Below are 18,494 nucleotides of genomic sequence, written 5' to 3'. Positions count from 1 at the left end.
AATATCTTTTTATGATAATTTAGTATGACATACAATATATTACAATAATATATGAATAAACCATTGCATTAGTTTAATATCAAAATAACTTAAATGAACAGTAAATGGAATGAACAGTGGTATGTCAAATGAAGACCTTGTGGTATTATGGACTCTTATTTTGAAATACCCAAAGTCAACTACTTTGTACCTTAATCCAAATTGCTTTTGCTTTTGGATTGAGACACATCTTTGTATAGATACACTACATAAACCAAAAGTATGTGGACACATCCTTGTCAAACATCTCATTCCAAAATCATGGCTATTAATATGGAGTTGGTCCCACCTTTGCTGCTATCCCCCCTTGGGTTGTGCCGTGGCGGAGATCTTTGTGGGCTATACTCAGCCTTGTCTCAGGATGGGAAATTGGTGGTTGAAGATATCCCTCTAGTGGTGTGGGGGCTGTGCTTTGGCAAAGTGGGTGGGGTTATATCCTTCCTGTTTGGCCCTGTCTGGGGGTGTCCTCGGATGGGGCCACAGTGTCTCCTGACCCCTCCTGTCTCAGCCTCCAGTATTTATGCTGCAGTAGTTTGTGTCGGGGGGCTAGGGTCAGTTTGTTATATCTGGAGTACTTCTCCTGTCCTATTCGGTGTCCTGTGTGAATCTAAGTGTGCGTTCTCTAATTCTCTCCTTCTCTCTTTCTTTCTCTCTCTCGGAGGACCTGAGCCCTAGGACCATGCCCCAGGACTACCTGACATGATGACTCCTTGCTGTCCCCAGTCCACCTGGTCGTGCTGCTGCTCCAGTTTCAACTGTTCTGCCTTATTATTATTCGACCATGCTGGTCATTTATGAACATTTGAACATCTTGGCCATGTTCTGTTATAATCTCCACCCGGCAAAGCCAGAATAGGACTGGCCACCCCACATATGCTCTCTCTAATTCTTTCTTTCTTTCTCTCTCTTGGAGGATCTGAGCCCTAGGACCGTGCCCCAGGACTACCTGATATGATGACTCCTTGCTGTCCCCAGTCCACCTGACCGTGCTGCTGCTCCAGTTTCAACTGTTCTACCTTATTATTATTCGACCATGCTGGTCATTTATGAACATTTGAACATCTTGGCCATGTTCTGTTATAATCTCCACCCGGCACAGCCAGAAGAGGACTGGCCACCCCATATAGCCTGGTTCCTCTCTAGGTTTCTTCCGAGGTTTTGGCCTTTCTAGGGAGTTTTTCCTAGCCACTGTGCTTCTACACCTGCATTGCTTGCTGTTTGGGGTTTTAGGATGGGTTTCTGTACAGCACTTTGAGATAACAGCTGATGTACGAAGGGCTATATAAATACATTTGATTTGATTTGATTTGATAACGGCCTCCACTCTTCTGGGAAGGCTTTCCACTAGATGTTGGAACATTACTGTGGGGACTTACTTCCATTCAGCCACAAAAGCATTAGTGAGGTCGGGCACTGATGTTGGGGGATTAGGCCTGACTATCAGTCGCCATTCCAATTAATCCCAAAGGTGTTCGATGGGGTTGAGGTCAGGGCTCTGTGCAGGCCAGTCAAGTTCTTCCACACCGATCTCAACAAATAATTGCTGTATGGACCTCGCTTGCTGTACAGGGGCATTGCATGCTATAACAGGAAAGGGCCTTCCCAAACTGTTGCCACAAAGTTGGAAGCACAGAATCGTCTAGAATGTAATTTTATGCCGTAGCGTTAAGATTTCCCTTCATAGGGGCCAACCCCTTCTTTGGACACTGTGCTAATGTAACAGTATAACTTTAAAACGTCCCCTCGCCCATACCTGGTCTCGAGCCAGGGACCCTCTGCACACATCAACAACAGTCACCCACGAAGCATCGTTACCCATCGCTCCACAAAAGCCGCGGCCCTTGCAGAGCAAGGGGAACCATTACTTCAAGGTCTTAGAGGAAGTGATGTCACCAATTGAAACGCTATTTAGAGCGCACCGCTAACTAAGCTAGCCGTTTCACATCCGTTACACTCACCCCCCTTTTGACCTTCCTCCTTTTCCGCAGCAGCCAGTGATCCGGGTCAACAGCATCAATGTAACAGTATAACTTTAGACCGTTCCCTCGCCCATACCCGGGCGCGAACCACGGACCCTCTGCACACATCAACAACAGTCACCCACGAAGCATCGTTACCCATCACTCCACAAAAGCCATGGCCCTTGCAGAGCAAGGGGAACTACTACTTCAAGGTCTCAGAGCAAGTGACGTCACCGATTGAAACGCTATTTAGTGCGCACCGTTAACTAAGCTAGCCGTTTCACATCCGTTACACTAACAAACCTCCAAACAAGCTTCAACGCCATACAATACTCCTTCCGTGGCCTCCAACTGCTTTTAAATGCTAGTAAAACTAAGTGCATGCTCTTCAAACGATTGCTGCCCACACCCTCTAACCCAATAAGCATCACTACTCTGGACAGTTCTGACTTAGAATATGTGGACAACTACAAATGCCTAGGTGTCTGGTTAGAATGGAAACTCTCCTTCCAGACTCACATTAAGCATCTCCAATCCCAAATTAAATCTAGAATCAGCATCCTATTTCACAACAAAGCCTCCTTCACTCATGCTGACAAACATACCCTCGTAAAACTAACTATCCTACCATTCCTTGACTTTTTTCGATGTCATTTACAAAATAGCCTCCAACGCTCTACTCAGCAAACTGGATGTAGTCTATCACAGTGCCATCCGTTTTGTCACCAAAGCCTCATATACTACCCACCACTGTGACCTGTATACTCTCACTGGCCCTCACAACACATTTGTCGCCAGACCCACTGGCTCCAGGTCATTATCTTTGCTAGATAAGCCCTGCCTTATCGCATCTCACTGGTCACCATAGAAACACCCACCTTCCAGCATTTCACTGGTCATCCCAAAAGCCAACACTTCCTTTGGCCGCCTTTCCTTCCAGTTCTCTGCTGCCAATGACTGGAACGAATTGCAAAAATCACTGGAGCTGGAGTCTTATATCTCCCTCTCTAAATTGAAGCATCAGCTGTCAGAGCAGCTTACTGATCACTGTACCTGTGCACAGCCAATCTGTAAATAGCACACCCAACTACCGCATCCCCATATTATTACTTACCCTCTTGCTCTTTTGCACCCCAGTGTCTCTACATCATCTGCACATCCAGTGTTAATACTAAATAGTAATTATTTCACCTCTATGGCCTATTTATTTTCTTATCTCCCTACTCTTCTACATTTGCACACACTGTACATAGATTTGTCTATTGTGTTATTGACTGTATGTTTATTTATGTGTTACTCTGTGTTGTTGTTTTTGTCACACAGCTTTGCTTTATCTTGGCCAGGTTGCAGTTGTAAATGAGAACTTGTTCTCAACTGGCCTACCTGGTTAAATAAAGGTGTTTTTTATCAGATTTTTTTTACCCCGAACCATGAAAAACAGGCTCAGACCATTATTCTTCCTCCACCAAACTTTACAGATGGCACTATGCATTGGTGCAGGTAGTGTTCTCCTGGTATCTGCCAAACCCAGATTCGTCATTTGGACTGACACGTGGTGAGGCATGATTATTCACTCCAAAGAACGCATTTCCACTGCTCCAGAGTCCAATGGCAGCGAGCATTACACCACTCCAGCTGATGCTTGGCAATGTGCATAGTGATCTTAGGCTTGTGTACTGCTGCTCGGCCATGGAAACCCATTTCCTGAAGCTTCCGTTGAACAGTTATTTTGCAGACGTTGCTTCCAGAGGCAGTTTGGAACTCGGTAGTGAGTGTTGCAACCGAGGACAGACCATTTTAACGTGCTACGTGCTTCAGCACCTGGTGGTCCTTTTCTGTGAGCTTGTGTGGCCTACTACTTCGTGGCTGAGCCGTTGTTGCTCTTAGACATTTCCACTTGACAATAACACCACTTACCAGGGCAGCTCTTACAAGGCATAAATTTGAAGAACTGACTTGTTGGACATTTGTCATCCTATGACGTGCCAATTTGAAAGTCACTGAGCTCTTCAGTAAGACCATTCTATTGCCAATGTTTGTCTGTAGAGATTACATGGATGTGTGCTGGATTGTATACATCTGCCAGCAACAGGTGTGGCTGAAATAGCCGAATCCACTCATTTGAAGGGTTGTCCACATACTTTTGTATATATAATGTATATCGAAATGAAAGGTTAACTTACAAATGTGTGTGTAATGGCACGGTGTTTTATGTAGGCTACACTTTCAATGAAGTAGCCTCGTAGGCCTATGCTTATTATCTTACGAATGTAGGTCACTGATTGCATGGAGAAGAATTGCGCTTCCTGTCGGGCTCAAGGGCTGCCCCCAAACCCCTGTCATGGACCGTGTCACTGAGCAGAGAGCAGGGGTTTGGGTAAAGCCCTATTATTTTAACCTAAAAGCCAACAGGTCTAGCCACTAGTCTCTAAAAGGGGGAAAGGGGTGTACTAAATTAACGTTATAACTGAGACAAATAGCCTATAACGTAGACGATGCCCCTGTTTAGGGATAACCTATGAATCCTTCATTCCTCCCATCCATAAAGACCGATAGATGGATTGTGAAGTGAGAAATTACGCTAGGCCACGAACCAAGTCATGTCAGATCAGTTATTATTTATTTATAGCCTATGTAGCCTATCATAATTTATCTAATAGGCCTGCAGTATATATAGATCAATGATTATTTCAAGAAAGGGAGAATGCATCCATTAATATATTGTAATGAAACAAGCAAACAGCGCCTCATTTTAGCATTTTAGCTGCGCATGCAGGAGTGGTCATTGAGTTGCCTCTCCTCCCACAGACACATGCGTAAAACCCCTTCTTAATTGTTCATTTCTCCCGCAGCCGTTGGATAGGCCTATAATTTACTTTCACTTTCCCATTGTAATTTACAATATGCCTACAGGTTAAGGTACTCAATCTCGTTGGCCACTATACTTTTATAATGGGCTGCAAAATAGTGGCGTTGTAGCGAATTTGCAGAGCAGCTGCTTGACATGGAACATACACACTTTTTCCAGGATCGTGTTTTATTTGGTGTGCTCACGTAGTCTACGAGCCTATAGTTGTTAGAAGGACAGTTTCCATAAGAGGGAAATACTACTGTCAGTAAAGCACCATGGCCTAGGCTACACAGCAGAACGTTGTAGCGAATTTGGAGGGCAGACTGACCGGGACTGAATCCCAGTTTTCTTAGCATTCAGTGACAGTTCCAATAACGTTTGTTTTGTTTGTTCTCTTAACGCACAATGAAGGTTAGAATAGTGTATGCGTATAGTCTGAAATGTCCAGTTATTAGATTATTCGATTGATAAACGTGAGTGCGCAGTAACGCCTGTTTGAACGAGTGTACTAGATCATTATAGGGATGGGAAATACTTACTCTTTTAGAACATAATAACTATATTATTAAAAAGTAGGGGCAAAACAATAACATGGTTATTACTACCGAGTTTCCTTCTTAAAAAAGCCCATTCTAAATTATATTTTCACCAGGTCATCTAACTCAGGCATTTCAACGTTGACGCACACAGCAACAGCGAAACAGATTCCCGTTGTCTGTGACAGTCGCTGTTTGGTGCAACGCCGATGAGTTGGAGTGCTTGGGGAAACGAAGGTGTCTGTTCTGTTGAGTTTTGATGTAGAGTCATATGGTAGGTGTGTAAGTTATCCCTTGAGAGCGTTTGTTCCTAAAATACTTCAGCGTTGTAGGTGTCAAGTTTATGGGCATGTTTGCAGCAGTATGTACACGGGGAAGAGTCCAGGATGTGAGCATGATACGAAGGAATGTGTAGTTTCGGTGGAGAAAGTTGTGTGTTAGTTATGGGGCTGGAGATCAGAGGTGTCCGTTGAGAGAAAGTCATGTTGAGGTTGCTAGGGTCAGGTAGTACAGGATGTGTCGTATGTTGAAGCAGTGTAGAGAGAGAGAGAGAGGTAGAGGAAGATGGGTACAGGGTGAGGATTAATGTGAGTAGGCAGAGACTAATAGAGAGAGTGACCGGAAGAAGAAGCGGTGTGGCAAATATCAAATCGTTGCGCTTTGCCTTGTTGGCCACCAAGCGTCATGATGAGTTTAAAGCGAAAGGGAAACACAAGGTTGAGCCACACACAGCCGAGCAGATAGAGCGAGGAGAGACGTTCCTGCGAAGGTAAGATAACAGAAGACAAACTTGCTGAGAAACCGAATATAATTTCTATACGATAACACGTCTACTAGTTTTGTGAAATTAAATGTTATGGTCAATATGCCCCCTCCCGTCTTATCTTCTAGTTGTCTCTTGGGCTAGTTAAGTTACAGTAGTGCCAGCCAGGCATCAATGACTAACTAGCAGTTGTAGTGTAGCCAGTGATATTTTCCCACTTTTACGCTGTGCTATTTTAGCTAGCTACCTTGGTTGAAGCTATGCCATCTAACCTTAGCTAGATTAAGCTCGCTACCTGGCTGTGGTTAGATCATTTTAGAAATGCATATACAATGTACTTTGGTGTGGAATTTAGTACGTTTGTTTGCTAGCTAACATTACTAGCTATGTTACGTTCTGATTGGGTTTGCGGAACTAGTTAACGTTACCTGGCAGCAGTAAACTGCTAGGCTAGTTAGCAAGCTGTCTTTAATGCCACAACAACACAAGCTAGTTATATACCGCTAACTATCCAAGCGTGTTCCTTCAACTCCACGATGTAGATGACTACATCACATCAATAGACCTACAAACGTGTGCAAAGTCAAATATGGGTTTTGATGGCTTGGTCAAAGATACTGATAGCAAGCCGGGTGGACTGGTTGTAGGCTGGTCTCTCAGCTAGCTAACGTTACCTAGCTAGACACGCTTGCCTTGTTGTGACAAGTTTGATAGTGTTGGTTAACTTGGATGGTATTTTACTTCAGCTATTTAGCCAATTGCCATTCATATGTTGATGAAGCTCTCCACTTTGTACTTGTCATTGAGCTAGCCAATAACTCTAAACGGCTTGCTGTTACCTAGCTAGCTATTTACATGCAGCTAAAGTTAACGAATGAATCTATCCAGGGCAGACAATCAACCTAAACCAGACTAGCTAGCTAACTAGTTAGCTAGTAGATTCATAGCTATTACATGACAGACTTGCAGCTAGCTAGCCTATTTTATTTGTATATATTAAGTAGCTATTTGTGAGTAAGGCATACTTGAGTTGTTTGCATGTCTTGTAGGACTTTCTAAACCGCTTGGACAGACGAGGTGACGTATCCTTTCTGCACAGTTTACACTCCATGGTTGTGCACACAGCCTACCCGTCTGAGTCACTGTAATGCGCACCAGAGTTGTGTGCACGAAGTTGATTTACACACCATAATTTTAACTGCTCCGTCACAATATTATTGACCAGGCTTTATTGTAGTACTATACACATGGCGACTTTAATTCTCGTTTTATAGGACACCAGTCATTCCTTTTAATGACATTTTTCAGTGCCAAACGGAATGTCTGACAGAATTGAATTACCCTGACCTTCTAGCATCGGCAAGACACAAATCAAGGGCTTTGTATATGCTTGGAGCTCATAGCCAAATGGCAGACTCTTTCCACGTGCCCATCCTCATGCTACCTCAAGGGTACAGTGTCCCTGTTGCTCAGCCATGCAGAATGCGCTGAGTGGACATTGAGTTACAGTACAATGACTGAAAGAGACTAATTGTCTTTAACTCTTCTTGGCACCTTGTTTTAGAAAGAGCTGGTCCCAGCACTTTGAAAATGTTGTAATGAAAGTTTAGAAGCAAAGCTATGACCAAGTGAAAGTGTTTGCGAGGGTATGCCTATAGGCTGGTTCTTTGTGAATGAAAACCAGCACAATTACAAGGACTATGAAGACTACAACTTCCTTTGGATTTGAAGTTAATCATGCCAGTGTACGCCTATTTGTAGTTCTTTCTGTCTATCATGGTTGGCAACAGGTGGCTGATGGGCTAAAACCGGCCTGCAAGTGAGCCCTTTAGGTTGAGAACTCAAATCACCAGGAATTCAGCAAAAATTACTAATTTAGAATTTATTTTCCCAAATATTATCTAAAATAAAATTGTCAATTTAAAAGGTGATCAAAAAAACACATCAGGATATTATTTTTGATGATATAGGTATAGTTTTGACAAGTTCACAGTATTGTTTTTGCGGTAGTTGACTGTACCTCCACTAAAACTCCATTTTTGTTTTTTTTCATAGCTTGTTCTCAATCTTTTTTAAGTAGGGAGCCAATTTTTTTTCAGCACTTATTTCCTTGACAAAATTCATTTTCTCATGTTCTCTCATCCTTCTGCAGCAGACATATGGTGATCAATATGTTTGGAACATCAAATCGCAATAAAATCACAGTATCAAATTGCAATAGATATAGTATCGGCACCTAAGTATTGTGACTATCGTATCGTGAGGTTGGGGTAAAGTCCCCCCCTTTCCTCTGCATCCCTTAGGTAACCATGGCAATGATGGGCCAGAGTTCCTGCTCCTCGATGAGTAACCACACCAAGGAGCGTGTGACCATGGCCAAAGTAACCCTGGAGAACTTCTACAGCAACCTTATCGCCCAACATGAGGAGAGAGAGATGAGGTAGGCCTCCGACTGCACACGCATGCATCCGTCTGGGCTGAGCCAATGGGCAACTTTCTACCAATGCTTTCCACCGACAGCCATCTTTTCCAATTTCTCTATTGCTACATTCTTCTTATGCCTTATGACATTCAAGGTGGCGGTTGCTAACTTTGGTATTTGTGCTTTATGAATGTGTTGGCTGATGATTTAGACTAAGAAATTGTGGCCACTGCATTATATCTGTAGAAGATATTCACATTTTAACAGTAGCATTTCCCTCCCCTGTCATTATTTTTTTTATATTGTGCTGATGACACTTGTCTGTCTTGCTTGGTAGGCCTCTATGCTCTTTCTAATGCAAATTGTCTGCTGTCTTTCATGTTACCTCCCTGGCTCCCTTTGATGGAAACCACACCCTGTCTGTGTGCGTTCTAGCACACTGAGGTCATTTCAGTTTCGAGATAAAACAACTGATGTGTGAAGAATGAATGTGGCACTGACTGGGGCTTTTTTACATTTTTTATATTTATAACTTGTGATCTTGAAAAAATTTGGCAGAGATTGAGTGCAATAAACCAGAATGTTTCATACATTCTTGACATGATTTCAAAGTGTATGTAAAGGACCATTTCTGTTCAAACACTGTCACCTGAGTAATGATCAAACAAGCAGCTGATCTTGGAGACATGACAGTTGGCTACTGTCAAGTAGCGGTCTGAGTCGCTTTCACCCTCATGGCCACAGGAGGACCTTGTTTGTGTCGAATTCAAGAGGAAACTGATAAACAGTGAACATGACACACAGTGGCACCAATCCAACCCCTACTAGCACATAGCCCTATTAATATCACTGACAACCAAAGGTTACGTGGTGGTCTCTTATCTCAGCGGCTTCAGAGCAGAGAAGGAAATGACACTACTAATATGTAAGTCCCTGGGTCACAGTCATTAGTGCACACCGTAGCAAATAATTTTGCAACGGAACACTAAAACAAGCAATTCTTATGTCCATAGAAAGCATGTGGGCATAAGGATCGAACGACACCTGTCTGTTTTTCTGGAAGGATACTACTCAATGACGCAATAAACTCTGTCCCTTACACATTTTGCTAGATGAGCCAGTGAGGGTTACTCTTTCTCTCAAGGTCGAGATGTGTGGCTGTGTTTATATGGTTCACTTAATTGGTGTTAAAGGAGAATAATTATGCGGCTCAGCTGGAACCAATCTCCACTCTCAAAGCAATGTCAGTTCTTGAACAAAGTATCAACCCAACACATTAGTTGAATGAAAGTGAATTATTTTTGCATTTCTGTTCTAGGCAGCAAAAGTTGGAAAAGGTGATGGACCAAGAGGGCTTGGTTGATGAAGAGGTGAGGTGTACTCGCGCACACACCCGGGTTTCCGTTATAAAAATGTGTTGCCGGACATTTGATCGGGAACATTTAAATAAAATGACAGTACATTTTAAAAATGTACTGGACCCATATGCATTGAGTGCATAACTTTTTATCAGGGCGTCCACCCTCTGTGACAAATCATATTTAGGATATGGGAATTCATATTAACAGAATATGCAAGTCTAGGTTGCAATGGTGTGCCGTCCTTACTGAATTCTGATGTGCACTTTGAACATGTTAGAATTTACTTTTCCTCAGCCAAAAAGATGAGTAACTAACAGCAAAATCACTAGCCAATGTCAATCTACTACAGTACAAAAGTTTAGGCTACATATTGTATTGGTCAGCTTATCAAGAAATGGTCTATTCCAAACACACTGGGACAGTCATGTGACGATAGATCCTAAATTCATACAACAAGTAGACCGAGGCTACATAAAAAAATAACTTAAAGCTATGAATCTGCTGCAACAGATCAGAACATTTAGCTTAATGTTGAATAACTATTTCTTCACATAAGCGCAGCAATGCGGGCAATGCAGTAGACTCCAGTCGAATGGTAGTTCCATAATGCAATTAGCAGGAAAACAATTAAGTATATGTTTTCAAAATGCATACTGCCTCCAGCTCAATGCAAAGTGATGTGACGTGCTGATGAAGCCTGCCTTCCATTGCCATTTGATGCCGTGTTCAAAACAACTCAAATCAGGCTTCAGTGCATTCAAGACAACTGGGAATAAAAACGAGTTCCGACTGGGGTGGAAATAATTTTGAATAGTCTTCAACTTGTAGTTCCAACTCTGGAATCGGGCCTCTTTCTAACGTTCCAATTTTCTGACATGAAGATCACTGGCATGATTTGACCACGTATTTTCGAGTTCCCAGTTGTCTTGAAAGCACCACAAGATGCTGCGCTTACACTGTCTGGCAGATTTCCCACTCAAAGGCTCTCTGCTGTAGGCATGTGATAAGGTAACGAATATGCTGTACACACGGGCAAATAACCTATAGACTTTTAAGCATCACCAGTCAAATGTATTTCCATCAATGAATAGGCTAAAAAGCATTATTACACAATGGGATTTCTTTTCCCTCTCCTGGACAATTGGCTGGTGCCAATTTGATCTGCTTTCAATGTATTTTTCAGACAAAAGCCAGCTAATGGAAACCCTGACAGACAACAAACCTTTTGACACTAACCATTGCCCCTTCTACCTGTGCAGAAGTGTATCCGGCGTTCTCAGCACGCCAGGAAAGAGACCGACTTCCTGCGTCTCAAACGAACCCGCCTGGGCCTGGAGGACTTTGAGTCCCTCAAGGTGATTGGCCGGGGAGCTTTTGGAGAGGTAGGCATCATCCCTTTTGTATAAATGTCTTTTATGTAGCCTTGCAGAGTTTCAGCTTATTATTCAATGCACTATTGGCACGTTCTGGTCCTCTTTGTCCCCAGGTACGTCTGGTGCAGAAAAAGGACACTGGCCATGTGTACGCTATGAAGATCCTCCGTAAGGCTGACATGCTGGAGAAGGAACAGGTGAGAAGGAAGGAGTAGGGGAGGTATACATAGATAGCCAGCAATTTCTCTCAAATATCCAAAGCAGTGTCTTTGACACAAACATGAGTGCCTGTCATGCAATTGAGAAAAGAAATGTATGGTGCTGTGCGTGTATTCGTAGGTGGGTCACATCCGTGCCGAGCGAGACATTCTGGTGGAGGCAGACAGCCTGTGGGTGGTCAAGATGTTCTACAGCTTCCAGGACAAGATGAACCTCTACCTCATCATGGAGTTCCTGCCTGGCGGTACGACCCCCTCCCTCTCCCTGAAAACCTGAACAGTCTCCACACTAAGGCACTATTGTCCAGTGAGCAACTCTCAGATTAGCGAGTCTTGCATGTGTATTTAGTCCTTGGGGCTTGTATTCATAGTGTTTCAGAGTAGGCATGCCTACTCGACTCAGCCAAAACTCGGCACTCCTAATCTGAGACATTTTGAATACGAACCCAGTAATGAGAAGCAATGTTGCAGAAAGACCCGTTTTGTATAGAATAAGCAACCTGCCATTGTCCAAAATGCACAGAATTGTTTAACACATTTCTATCTGAAATTTCACCAAAACAAACTAATGCCTCACTGAATATGCCTCAAAGTCCAGTTGCAATGTGGTGATTTTTAACATGCCGCTGCCCTCTACAGGTGACATGATGACCCTGCTCATGAAGAAGGATACTCTGACTGAGGAGTCCACTCAGTTCTACATCGCTGAGACAGTGATAGCCATCGACTCCATCCACCAACTAGGCTTCATCCACAGAGACATCAAACCTGACAACCTGCTACTCGACTCCAGGGTGAGTTTGAGCACGGACTTGGAGACACACAAATATGAGCTCAGACTGGTGGTTTGGATAAGGCGAATTCGACCCAGTTGTGCACAAGGCACCAAACTGAAGAAAACGGACTAAACTTCTCCAATAAGAAATGCTTGTTTTCATTTTGCGGTGCATAAAGTGTTTGCTTTGGTGTGCAGTAATGAATATGATCCTGTACTGAAGGTGCCTTTTGATTGTTCCAGGGCCATGTGAAGCTGTCTGACTTTGGTTTATGCACGGGTCTGAAGAGGGCCCATCGTACAGAGTTCTACAAGAACCTCAACCACAGCCTCCCCAGTGACTTCAGTAAGCAAAGTCAGGCATCTCCAATCAATCCATTACTTTACATACTAACACCCTGTATCACTTTGTTTGCAAACATTCAAATGACAATGATGAAATATTTGGGTTAGGATGGAGTAAAACGGATGCAATAAGCTCAAAAGGAATTTAGAAATTCTATTAATTAGAAATGTATTTGAACAGTAGGAAATGTCCCAGATTGAGCCTTTTTAATGTTTCTCTACAAACCTGGTTCTGATTTCAAATGTGTTTTTATTTTTTAAGGTAAGAACTTAGATTTGTTTTTAGGTATGTTTTAGGTATGTTTTTATATTATATAAAAGGTGTTTTAAAAAAAAATAAAAAGTTGTGTGTACATATTTGTTGCATGTTTACAATCCTTACTAACAGTCATTGGATATATCCTGATTGTAAATCACTGGAGCTGATTAATGACAATGAAAAAACAGGTTTTTAGAAATGATTGCAAATGTCTAAAAATATCTTAAATATCACGTTTTACGTAAGTATTCAGACCCTTTACTCAGTATTTTGTTGAAGCACCTTTTGCAGCGATTACAGCCTTGTCGTCTTTGGAATGGCGCTACAAGCTTGGCAAACCTGTATTTGGGAGAAACTTCCCATTCTTCTCTGCAGATCCCCCTCAAGCTCTTTCAGGTTGGATGGGGAGTGTTACTATACCGCTATTTTCAGGTCTCTCCAGAGATGTTCGATCGGGTTCAAGGCAGGTCTCTGGCTGTGCCACTCAAGGACATTCAGAGACTTGTCCCGAAGCCACTCCTACTTTGTCTTGGCTGTATGCTTAGGGTTGTTGTCCTGAGAGCTCTGAAGCAGGTCTTCATCAAGGATCTCGTTCATCTTTGCTTCGATCCTGACTTGTCTCCCAGTCCCTGCCGCTTAAACATCCCCTCAGCATGATGCTAGCACCAGGTTTCCTCCAGACATGACGCTTGGCATTCAAGCCAAAGAGGTCAATCTTGGATTCATTAGACCAGAGAATCTTGTTTTTCAAGGTCTGAGAATCCTTTTGGTGCTTTTTGGCAAACTCCAAGCGGGCTGTCATGGCTACCGTCTGGCCACTCAACCACACGTCTGGCCACTCCAACTTTGGAGCTCGTTCAGTGACCATTGGGTTCTTGGTCACCTCCCTTGCTCAGTTTTGCCGGGCGGCCAGCTCTAGGAAGAGTCTTGGTGGTTCCAAACTTCTTCCATTTTAAGAATGTTGGAGGCAGCTGTGATTTTTGGGGACCTTCAATGCTGCAGAAATGTTTTGGTACCCTTCCCCAGATCTGTGCCTCGACACAATCCTGTCTCGGAGCTCTACGGACGATCCCTTCGACCTCATGGCTTGGTTTTTGCTCTGACATGCGCTGTGAACTGTGGGACCTTATATAGACAGCTGTGTATGTGCCTTTCCAAAGCATATCCAATCAATTGAATTCACCAAAGGTGGACTCCAAACAAGTTGTATAAATATCTTAAGGATGATCAATGGAAACAGGATGCACCTGAGCTTAAATTCGAGTCTCATAGCAAAGGGTCTGAATACTTATTTACGTAAGGTATTTCTGACTTTATACATAATAACAAAGCGAACAGTTCTTTTTATGGGGTATTGTGCATTTATTTAAATAAAAAAAAGTTATCCATTTTAGAAAGACTAACGTAAAGTGTAGGTCTGAATACTTTCCGAATGCACTGTATCTTAACCTGAAGGTGAATTAAACCGGTTGAACCACTAAGTTGCATCATTTTATATAACTGTTCATTTTTCTTTACAGCATTCAATAACATGAACTCAAAGAGGAAAGCAGAGACATGGAAGAGGAACAGGAGACAGCTGGTGAGAAAATAAAGCTAGATGGGAAGGCAGCATATTCTACACCGACACACTTGTGTTGGTGTGGTCTTATAGTCACATTTATACAATACTATGAAGCCTTGAATCAAGTTTTTGCTCTCCCTTTAGGCCTTCTCTACTGTGGGCACCCCTGACTACATCGCCCCAGAAGTCTTCATGCAGAACGGATACAACAAGCTCTGTGATTGGTGGAGCCTGGGAGTCATCATGTATGAGATGCTGATAGGTGAGATCTCATTGACATGTTGTACTTGGAGCCTCCTCAAAGCCATTGATGGTAGTATTTGGAAATTGTCTTTCAAACATACACTACATGACCAAAAATCTGTGTACACCTGCTCGTCGAACATCTCATTCCAAAATCATGGGCATTCATATGGAGTCGGTCCCCCCCCTTTGCTGCTATAACAGCCTCCACTCTTCTGGGAAGGCTTTCCACTAGATGTTGGAACATTGCTGCAGGGACTTGCTGTTGTGCCTGAATAGAAGCATTAGTGAGGTCTGGCACTGATGTTGGGCGATTAGGCCTGTGTCGCAGTCGGTGTTCTATTTCATCCCAAAGGTGTTCGACGGGTTTGAGGTCGGGGCTCTGTGCAGGCCAGTCAAGTTTGCCACACTGATCTCGACAAACCAGTTCTGTATGGACCTCGCATGCTGCATGGGTGCATTGTCATGATGTAACAGGAAAGGGCCTTCCCCAAACTGTTGCCGCAAAGTTGGAAGCACAGAATGTCATTGTAGTTTCAGAAGGGAAATCTTAACGCTAAGGGGCCTAGCCTGAACCATGAAAAACAACTCCAGACCATTATTCCTCCTCCACCAAACTTTACAGTGTGCACTGTCCATTGGGGCAAGTAGCATTGTCCTCGCATTCGCCAAACCTCTATTCGTCTGTCGGAATGCCAGATGGTGAAGTTTGATTCATCACTCCTGAGAATGTGTTTTCACTGCTCCAGAGTCCAGTGGCAGCGAGCTTTACACTACTCCAGCCGACGCTTGGCTTTTCGCATGATGATCTTAGGCTTGTGTTCGGCTACTCGGCCATGGAACGCCACTTCATGATGCTCCCGACGAACACTTATTGTGCTGACGTTGCTTCCAGAGGCAGTTTGGAACTCAGTAGGGAGTGTTGCAACCGAGGATGGGATATTTTTACACTCTTCAGCACTTGGCGGTCCCGTTCTGTGGGCTTGTGTGGCTTACCACTTTGCGGCTGAGCTGTTGTTGCTCCTTCACAATAACAGCACTTACAGTTGATCGGCGCAGTTCTAGCACAACAGAAATTTGACCAACTGACTTGTTGGAAAGGTGGCATCCTATGACTGTGCCATGTTGAAAGTCACTGAGCACTTCAGTAAGTCCATTCTACTGCCAATGATTGTCTATGGAGATTGCATGGCTGTATGCTTGATTTTTATACACCTATCAGCAGCAGGTGTGGCTGAAACCGCCAAAGGGGTGTCCACATACTTTGTGTCTAATATAGTGCATATTATGAATGTCACAAAATTATGCCATTCCTATGCATTTGGCCATGCCTGGCTTATGTGTTGATCCCTTGTGTGTATTATGCTCCAGGCTATCCCCCGTTCTGCTCGGAGACCCCCCAGGAGACCTACAGGAAGGTGATGAACTGGCGGGAAACGCTGACCTTTCCGCCGGAAGTGCCCATCTCCGAGAAGGCCAAGGACCTCATCCTCAGGTTTTGCTGTGAAGAGGAGCACAGGATTGGAGCGACGGGGGTGGAGGACATCAAGGGCAACGCCTTCTTCGAAGGGGTGGACTACGACCACATCAGGTAGGAGGGCTTAAAATAATAGTTATTTTTTCTTTGTGTGTGCAGACCTGCCAACATGCATGCATTTTGTATACCATGCATGCAATTTGAGGTCAAAGTACTCTGGCATGAAAAACTACCCTATAATATGTAAAAAATGGTAATGTTGTGTTTTTTGACTCAACCGTCTGAAGGTGGAGTCAGTACTTGGGCGAGAACATGGAGATCTGAAACCAGCTCATATAGGCCAAGTTCAGTTGTTTCATATTCCAAATAGCCTACTGTAAGCTAGACTACTACATTCCACCAGTAATTGAAATATTCAAAAATGTCTCCCCAAACAAAATTAGACAGTTTACATTTTTCTAGGGGCTAACCACATAGACACCAATTTAATTAGAATAATCATTACCCCTAAATTTTACCAAGGAAAAATATGCAAGTGTCATTAAGACTCACAATTTAATTTTCAAACCCAAAACTTCTGTGTTGGCTACATTTTTGTTATATAATTTAAGACTCTAGGTTTCAGGAAATGGCAGTTACATATTTTCAAATGCAAAATTCTCCAAATTTTTAAGTTGACTGCCACCCCCCCAGAACGCTCCCATATCCTGTCAAAAAAAGCCATGATTGTACATATACTTTCTAAAATGTTGATCTAGTTAGACTTAAGGGGTACTTAGCTACTGAAGAGCAGCCATCTGTACAGCCTACTATTCCTATGGAGGCAGTCTTCTGCCAACATCATTATTAGGCAAAACATGAATTAGCATGTTCCTATTATTTGAGCATTGTAGTTGCGTGTGCTGTGAATTGGTACTTGTAAAAATGATTCAAGGTTGACCGGTCTTTGTATTTTCATCCAAACAATTAAAAAAATAAAAGTTTATTAGCTGGTTATTTACCAACCTCCATAATATCCTGGCTAGCATTTTCTGACAATGTAGCGGTGCATTTAAAAAAACTGGTGGGAACAGTCCCTTTGTAAAACGAGTCCCGTGTTGTCCCTACAGAGAGAGGCCTGCTGCCATTCCCATCCAGATCAAAAGCATCGACGACACGTCCAACTTTGACGAGTTCCCAGATTCCGATATCCTCCAGCCAACGGGTAAGTTGCTTATTGTCACAACACCAGTGGCTGTCAGTAGTCATAGATCGACAGGATCATGTTCATTAGGTCCCTCCCCGTTTTCTGGTTCCTTCTGTTCTGTTTGGTTCCTAGAGTAAACATTTTCCCTTGCAAAATGTTTTGCAGTAGTCTGCGACTAATGAATACACCCCTGGTAGTCCCTCCCAGGTTGTCAGTTCTCTTTCATTTGGTACATTTTTATCCTTTACTTTTCCTCCTCAGCTGCCCCTGTGGTGTCTAACCATTCTGAGGCAGACCTAAAGAACAAGGACTGGGTCTTCATCAACTACACCTACAAGCGCTTCGAGGGCCTCACAGCCCGAGGGACCATTCCCTCCTACATGAAGACAGGGAAGAGATGAATAATTTCTTTTGTTCACTCACACACTCTACCTGCCCCTCATACTGGCATTCAAAAGGAATACACCATGGAGCCCAGTGACCACTCCTCTAGCTCCAAAAGACACTAAATTAACCTTGTTTTGGGCCCTTCCTGCTGAAGGGACGTTCCTCCTTCCCTTGCATGGGACTTGTTGAAGGGCTCTGTGTAGAGAAGTGTGGCCTACTCCAACTCTAGTCTGTCGATCTAAAATTTAAAAAAAGCCAGTACAGTGCTGGAAGATAAGGACGGTGTTCCCATTATACTGTCTGCAAGCTCAATTCTTCATGGAATAATAGTTTTTTTTATATGGAAACTCACATGCTGTTCCACCTCAGTATTTAATTTCCCATAGCTTTTTTTTTCAAGTGGGATCCACCAAAGAGCAGTCTTGGAGATGTTATTTCCTTAGTTTGGGGAACATCTCTCAGATCTCCACTAGCATCGGTCCAACTCGGCCAAGACTGATTCTCTATGCTTCATTATTTCACAGGAACGAACCAAGATACCAGCATAACAGGTCACCCTTGGGGCCAGAGCCTGTTGTCATACCAGCGGACCACACTCAACTGGCTATCACTTCTCCCGTCATAAACGGGCTTTGAAGTCTTAGCGGAGCGGCCAATTATCAAGGGCCTGGGATCCAATATGCCTCGCTTTTCTGTCAAAGGGCTAGCTTTTCTCTCTTCAGTCCTTTTTCAAC

The 18,494-nt window shown here is 43.3% G+C and overlaps 1 protein-coding gene across 2 annotated transcripts; it reads left to right on the top strand.

Moving 5' to 3' along the window:
- The first annotated feature begins 5,916 nt into the window (after nt 1-5,916).
- Nucleotides 5,917-18,348, top strand: LOC124031866 (serine/threonine-protein kinase 38-like). Of its 2 annotated transcripts, none has more exons than XM_046343641.1 (13): nt 5,917-6,156; nt 8,454-8,590; nt 9,891-9,942; nt 11,193-11,315; nt 11,420-11,503; nt 11,646-11,769; nt 12,164-12,318; nt 12,543-12,645; nt 14,424-14,485; nt 14,612-14,729; nt 16,082-16,301; nt 17,297-17,391; nt 17,635-18,348. In XM_046343641.1, the coding sequence occupies exons 2-13, from the start codon at nt 8,460-8,462 to the stop codon at nt 17,772-17,774; spliced, it is 1,407 nt and encodes a 468-aa protein (XP_046199597.1). In that variant the 5' UTR covers nt 5,917-6,156; nt 8,454-8,459; the 3' UTR covers nt 17,775-18,348. The 2 variants fall into 2 exon arrangements, with proteins under 2 accessions (XP_046199597.1, XP_046199596.1); XM_046343640.1 differs by having other exon boundaries at nt 12,543-12,654.
- The last annotated feature ends 146 nt before the right edge of the window (nt 18,349-18,494 follow it).

The sequence above is a fragment of the Oncorhynchus gorbuscha genome, linkage group LG03, assembly GCF_021184085.1.
Source record: "Oncorhynchus gorbuscha isolate QuinsamMale2020 ecotype Even-year linkage group LG03, OgorEven_v1.0, whole genome shotgun sequence".
In the NCBI taxonomy this organism is placed as follows: domain Eukaryota; kingdom Metazoa; phylum Chordata; class Actinopteri; order Salmoniformes; family Salmonidae; genus Oncorhynchus; species Oncorhynchus gorbuscha.
This window is presented reverse-complemented; position numbering and strand designations above follow the sequence as displayed.

What these genes read in the sequence shown, in the direction of transcription:
- LOC124031866 (XM_046343640.1), top strand. Translation starts at nt 8,460, where the DNA reads ATGGCAATGATGGGCCAGAGTTCCTGCTCCTCGATGAGTAACCACACC. An exon ending in ACATGCTGGAGAAGGAACAG is followed by an intron (nt 11,504 to 11,645) that starts GTGAGAAGGAAG and finishes GTGTATTCGTAG; the next exon opens with GTGGGTCACATCCGTGCCGA. An exon ending in CGATATCCTCCAGCCAACGG is followed by an intron (nt 17,392 to 17,634) that starts GTAAGTTGCTTA and finishes TTTCCTCCTCAG; the next exon opens with CTGCCCCTGTGGTGTCTAAC.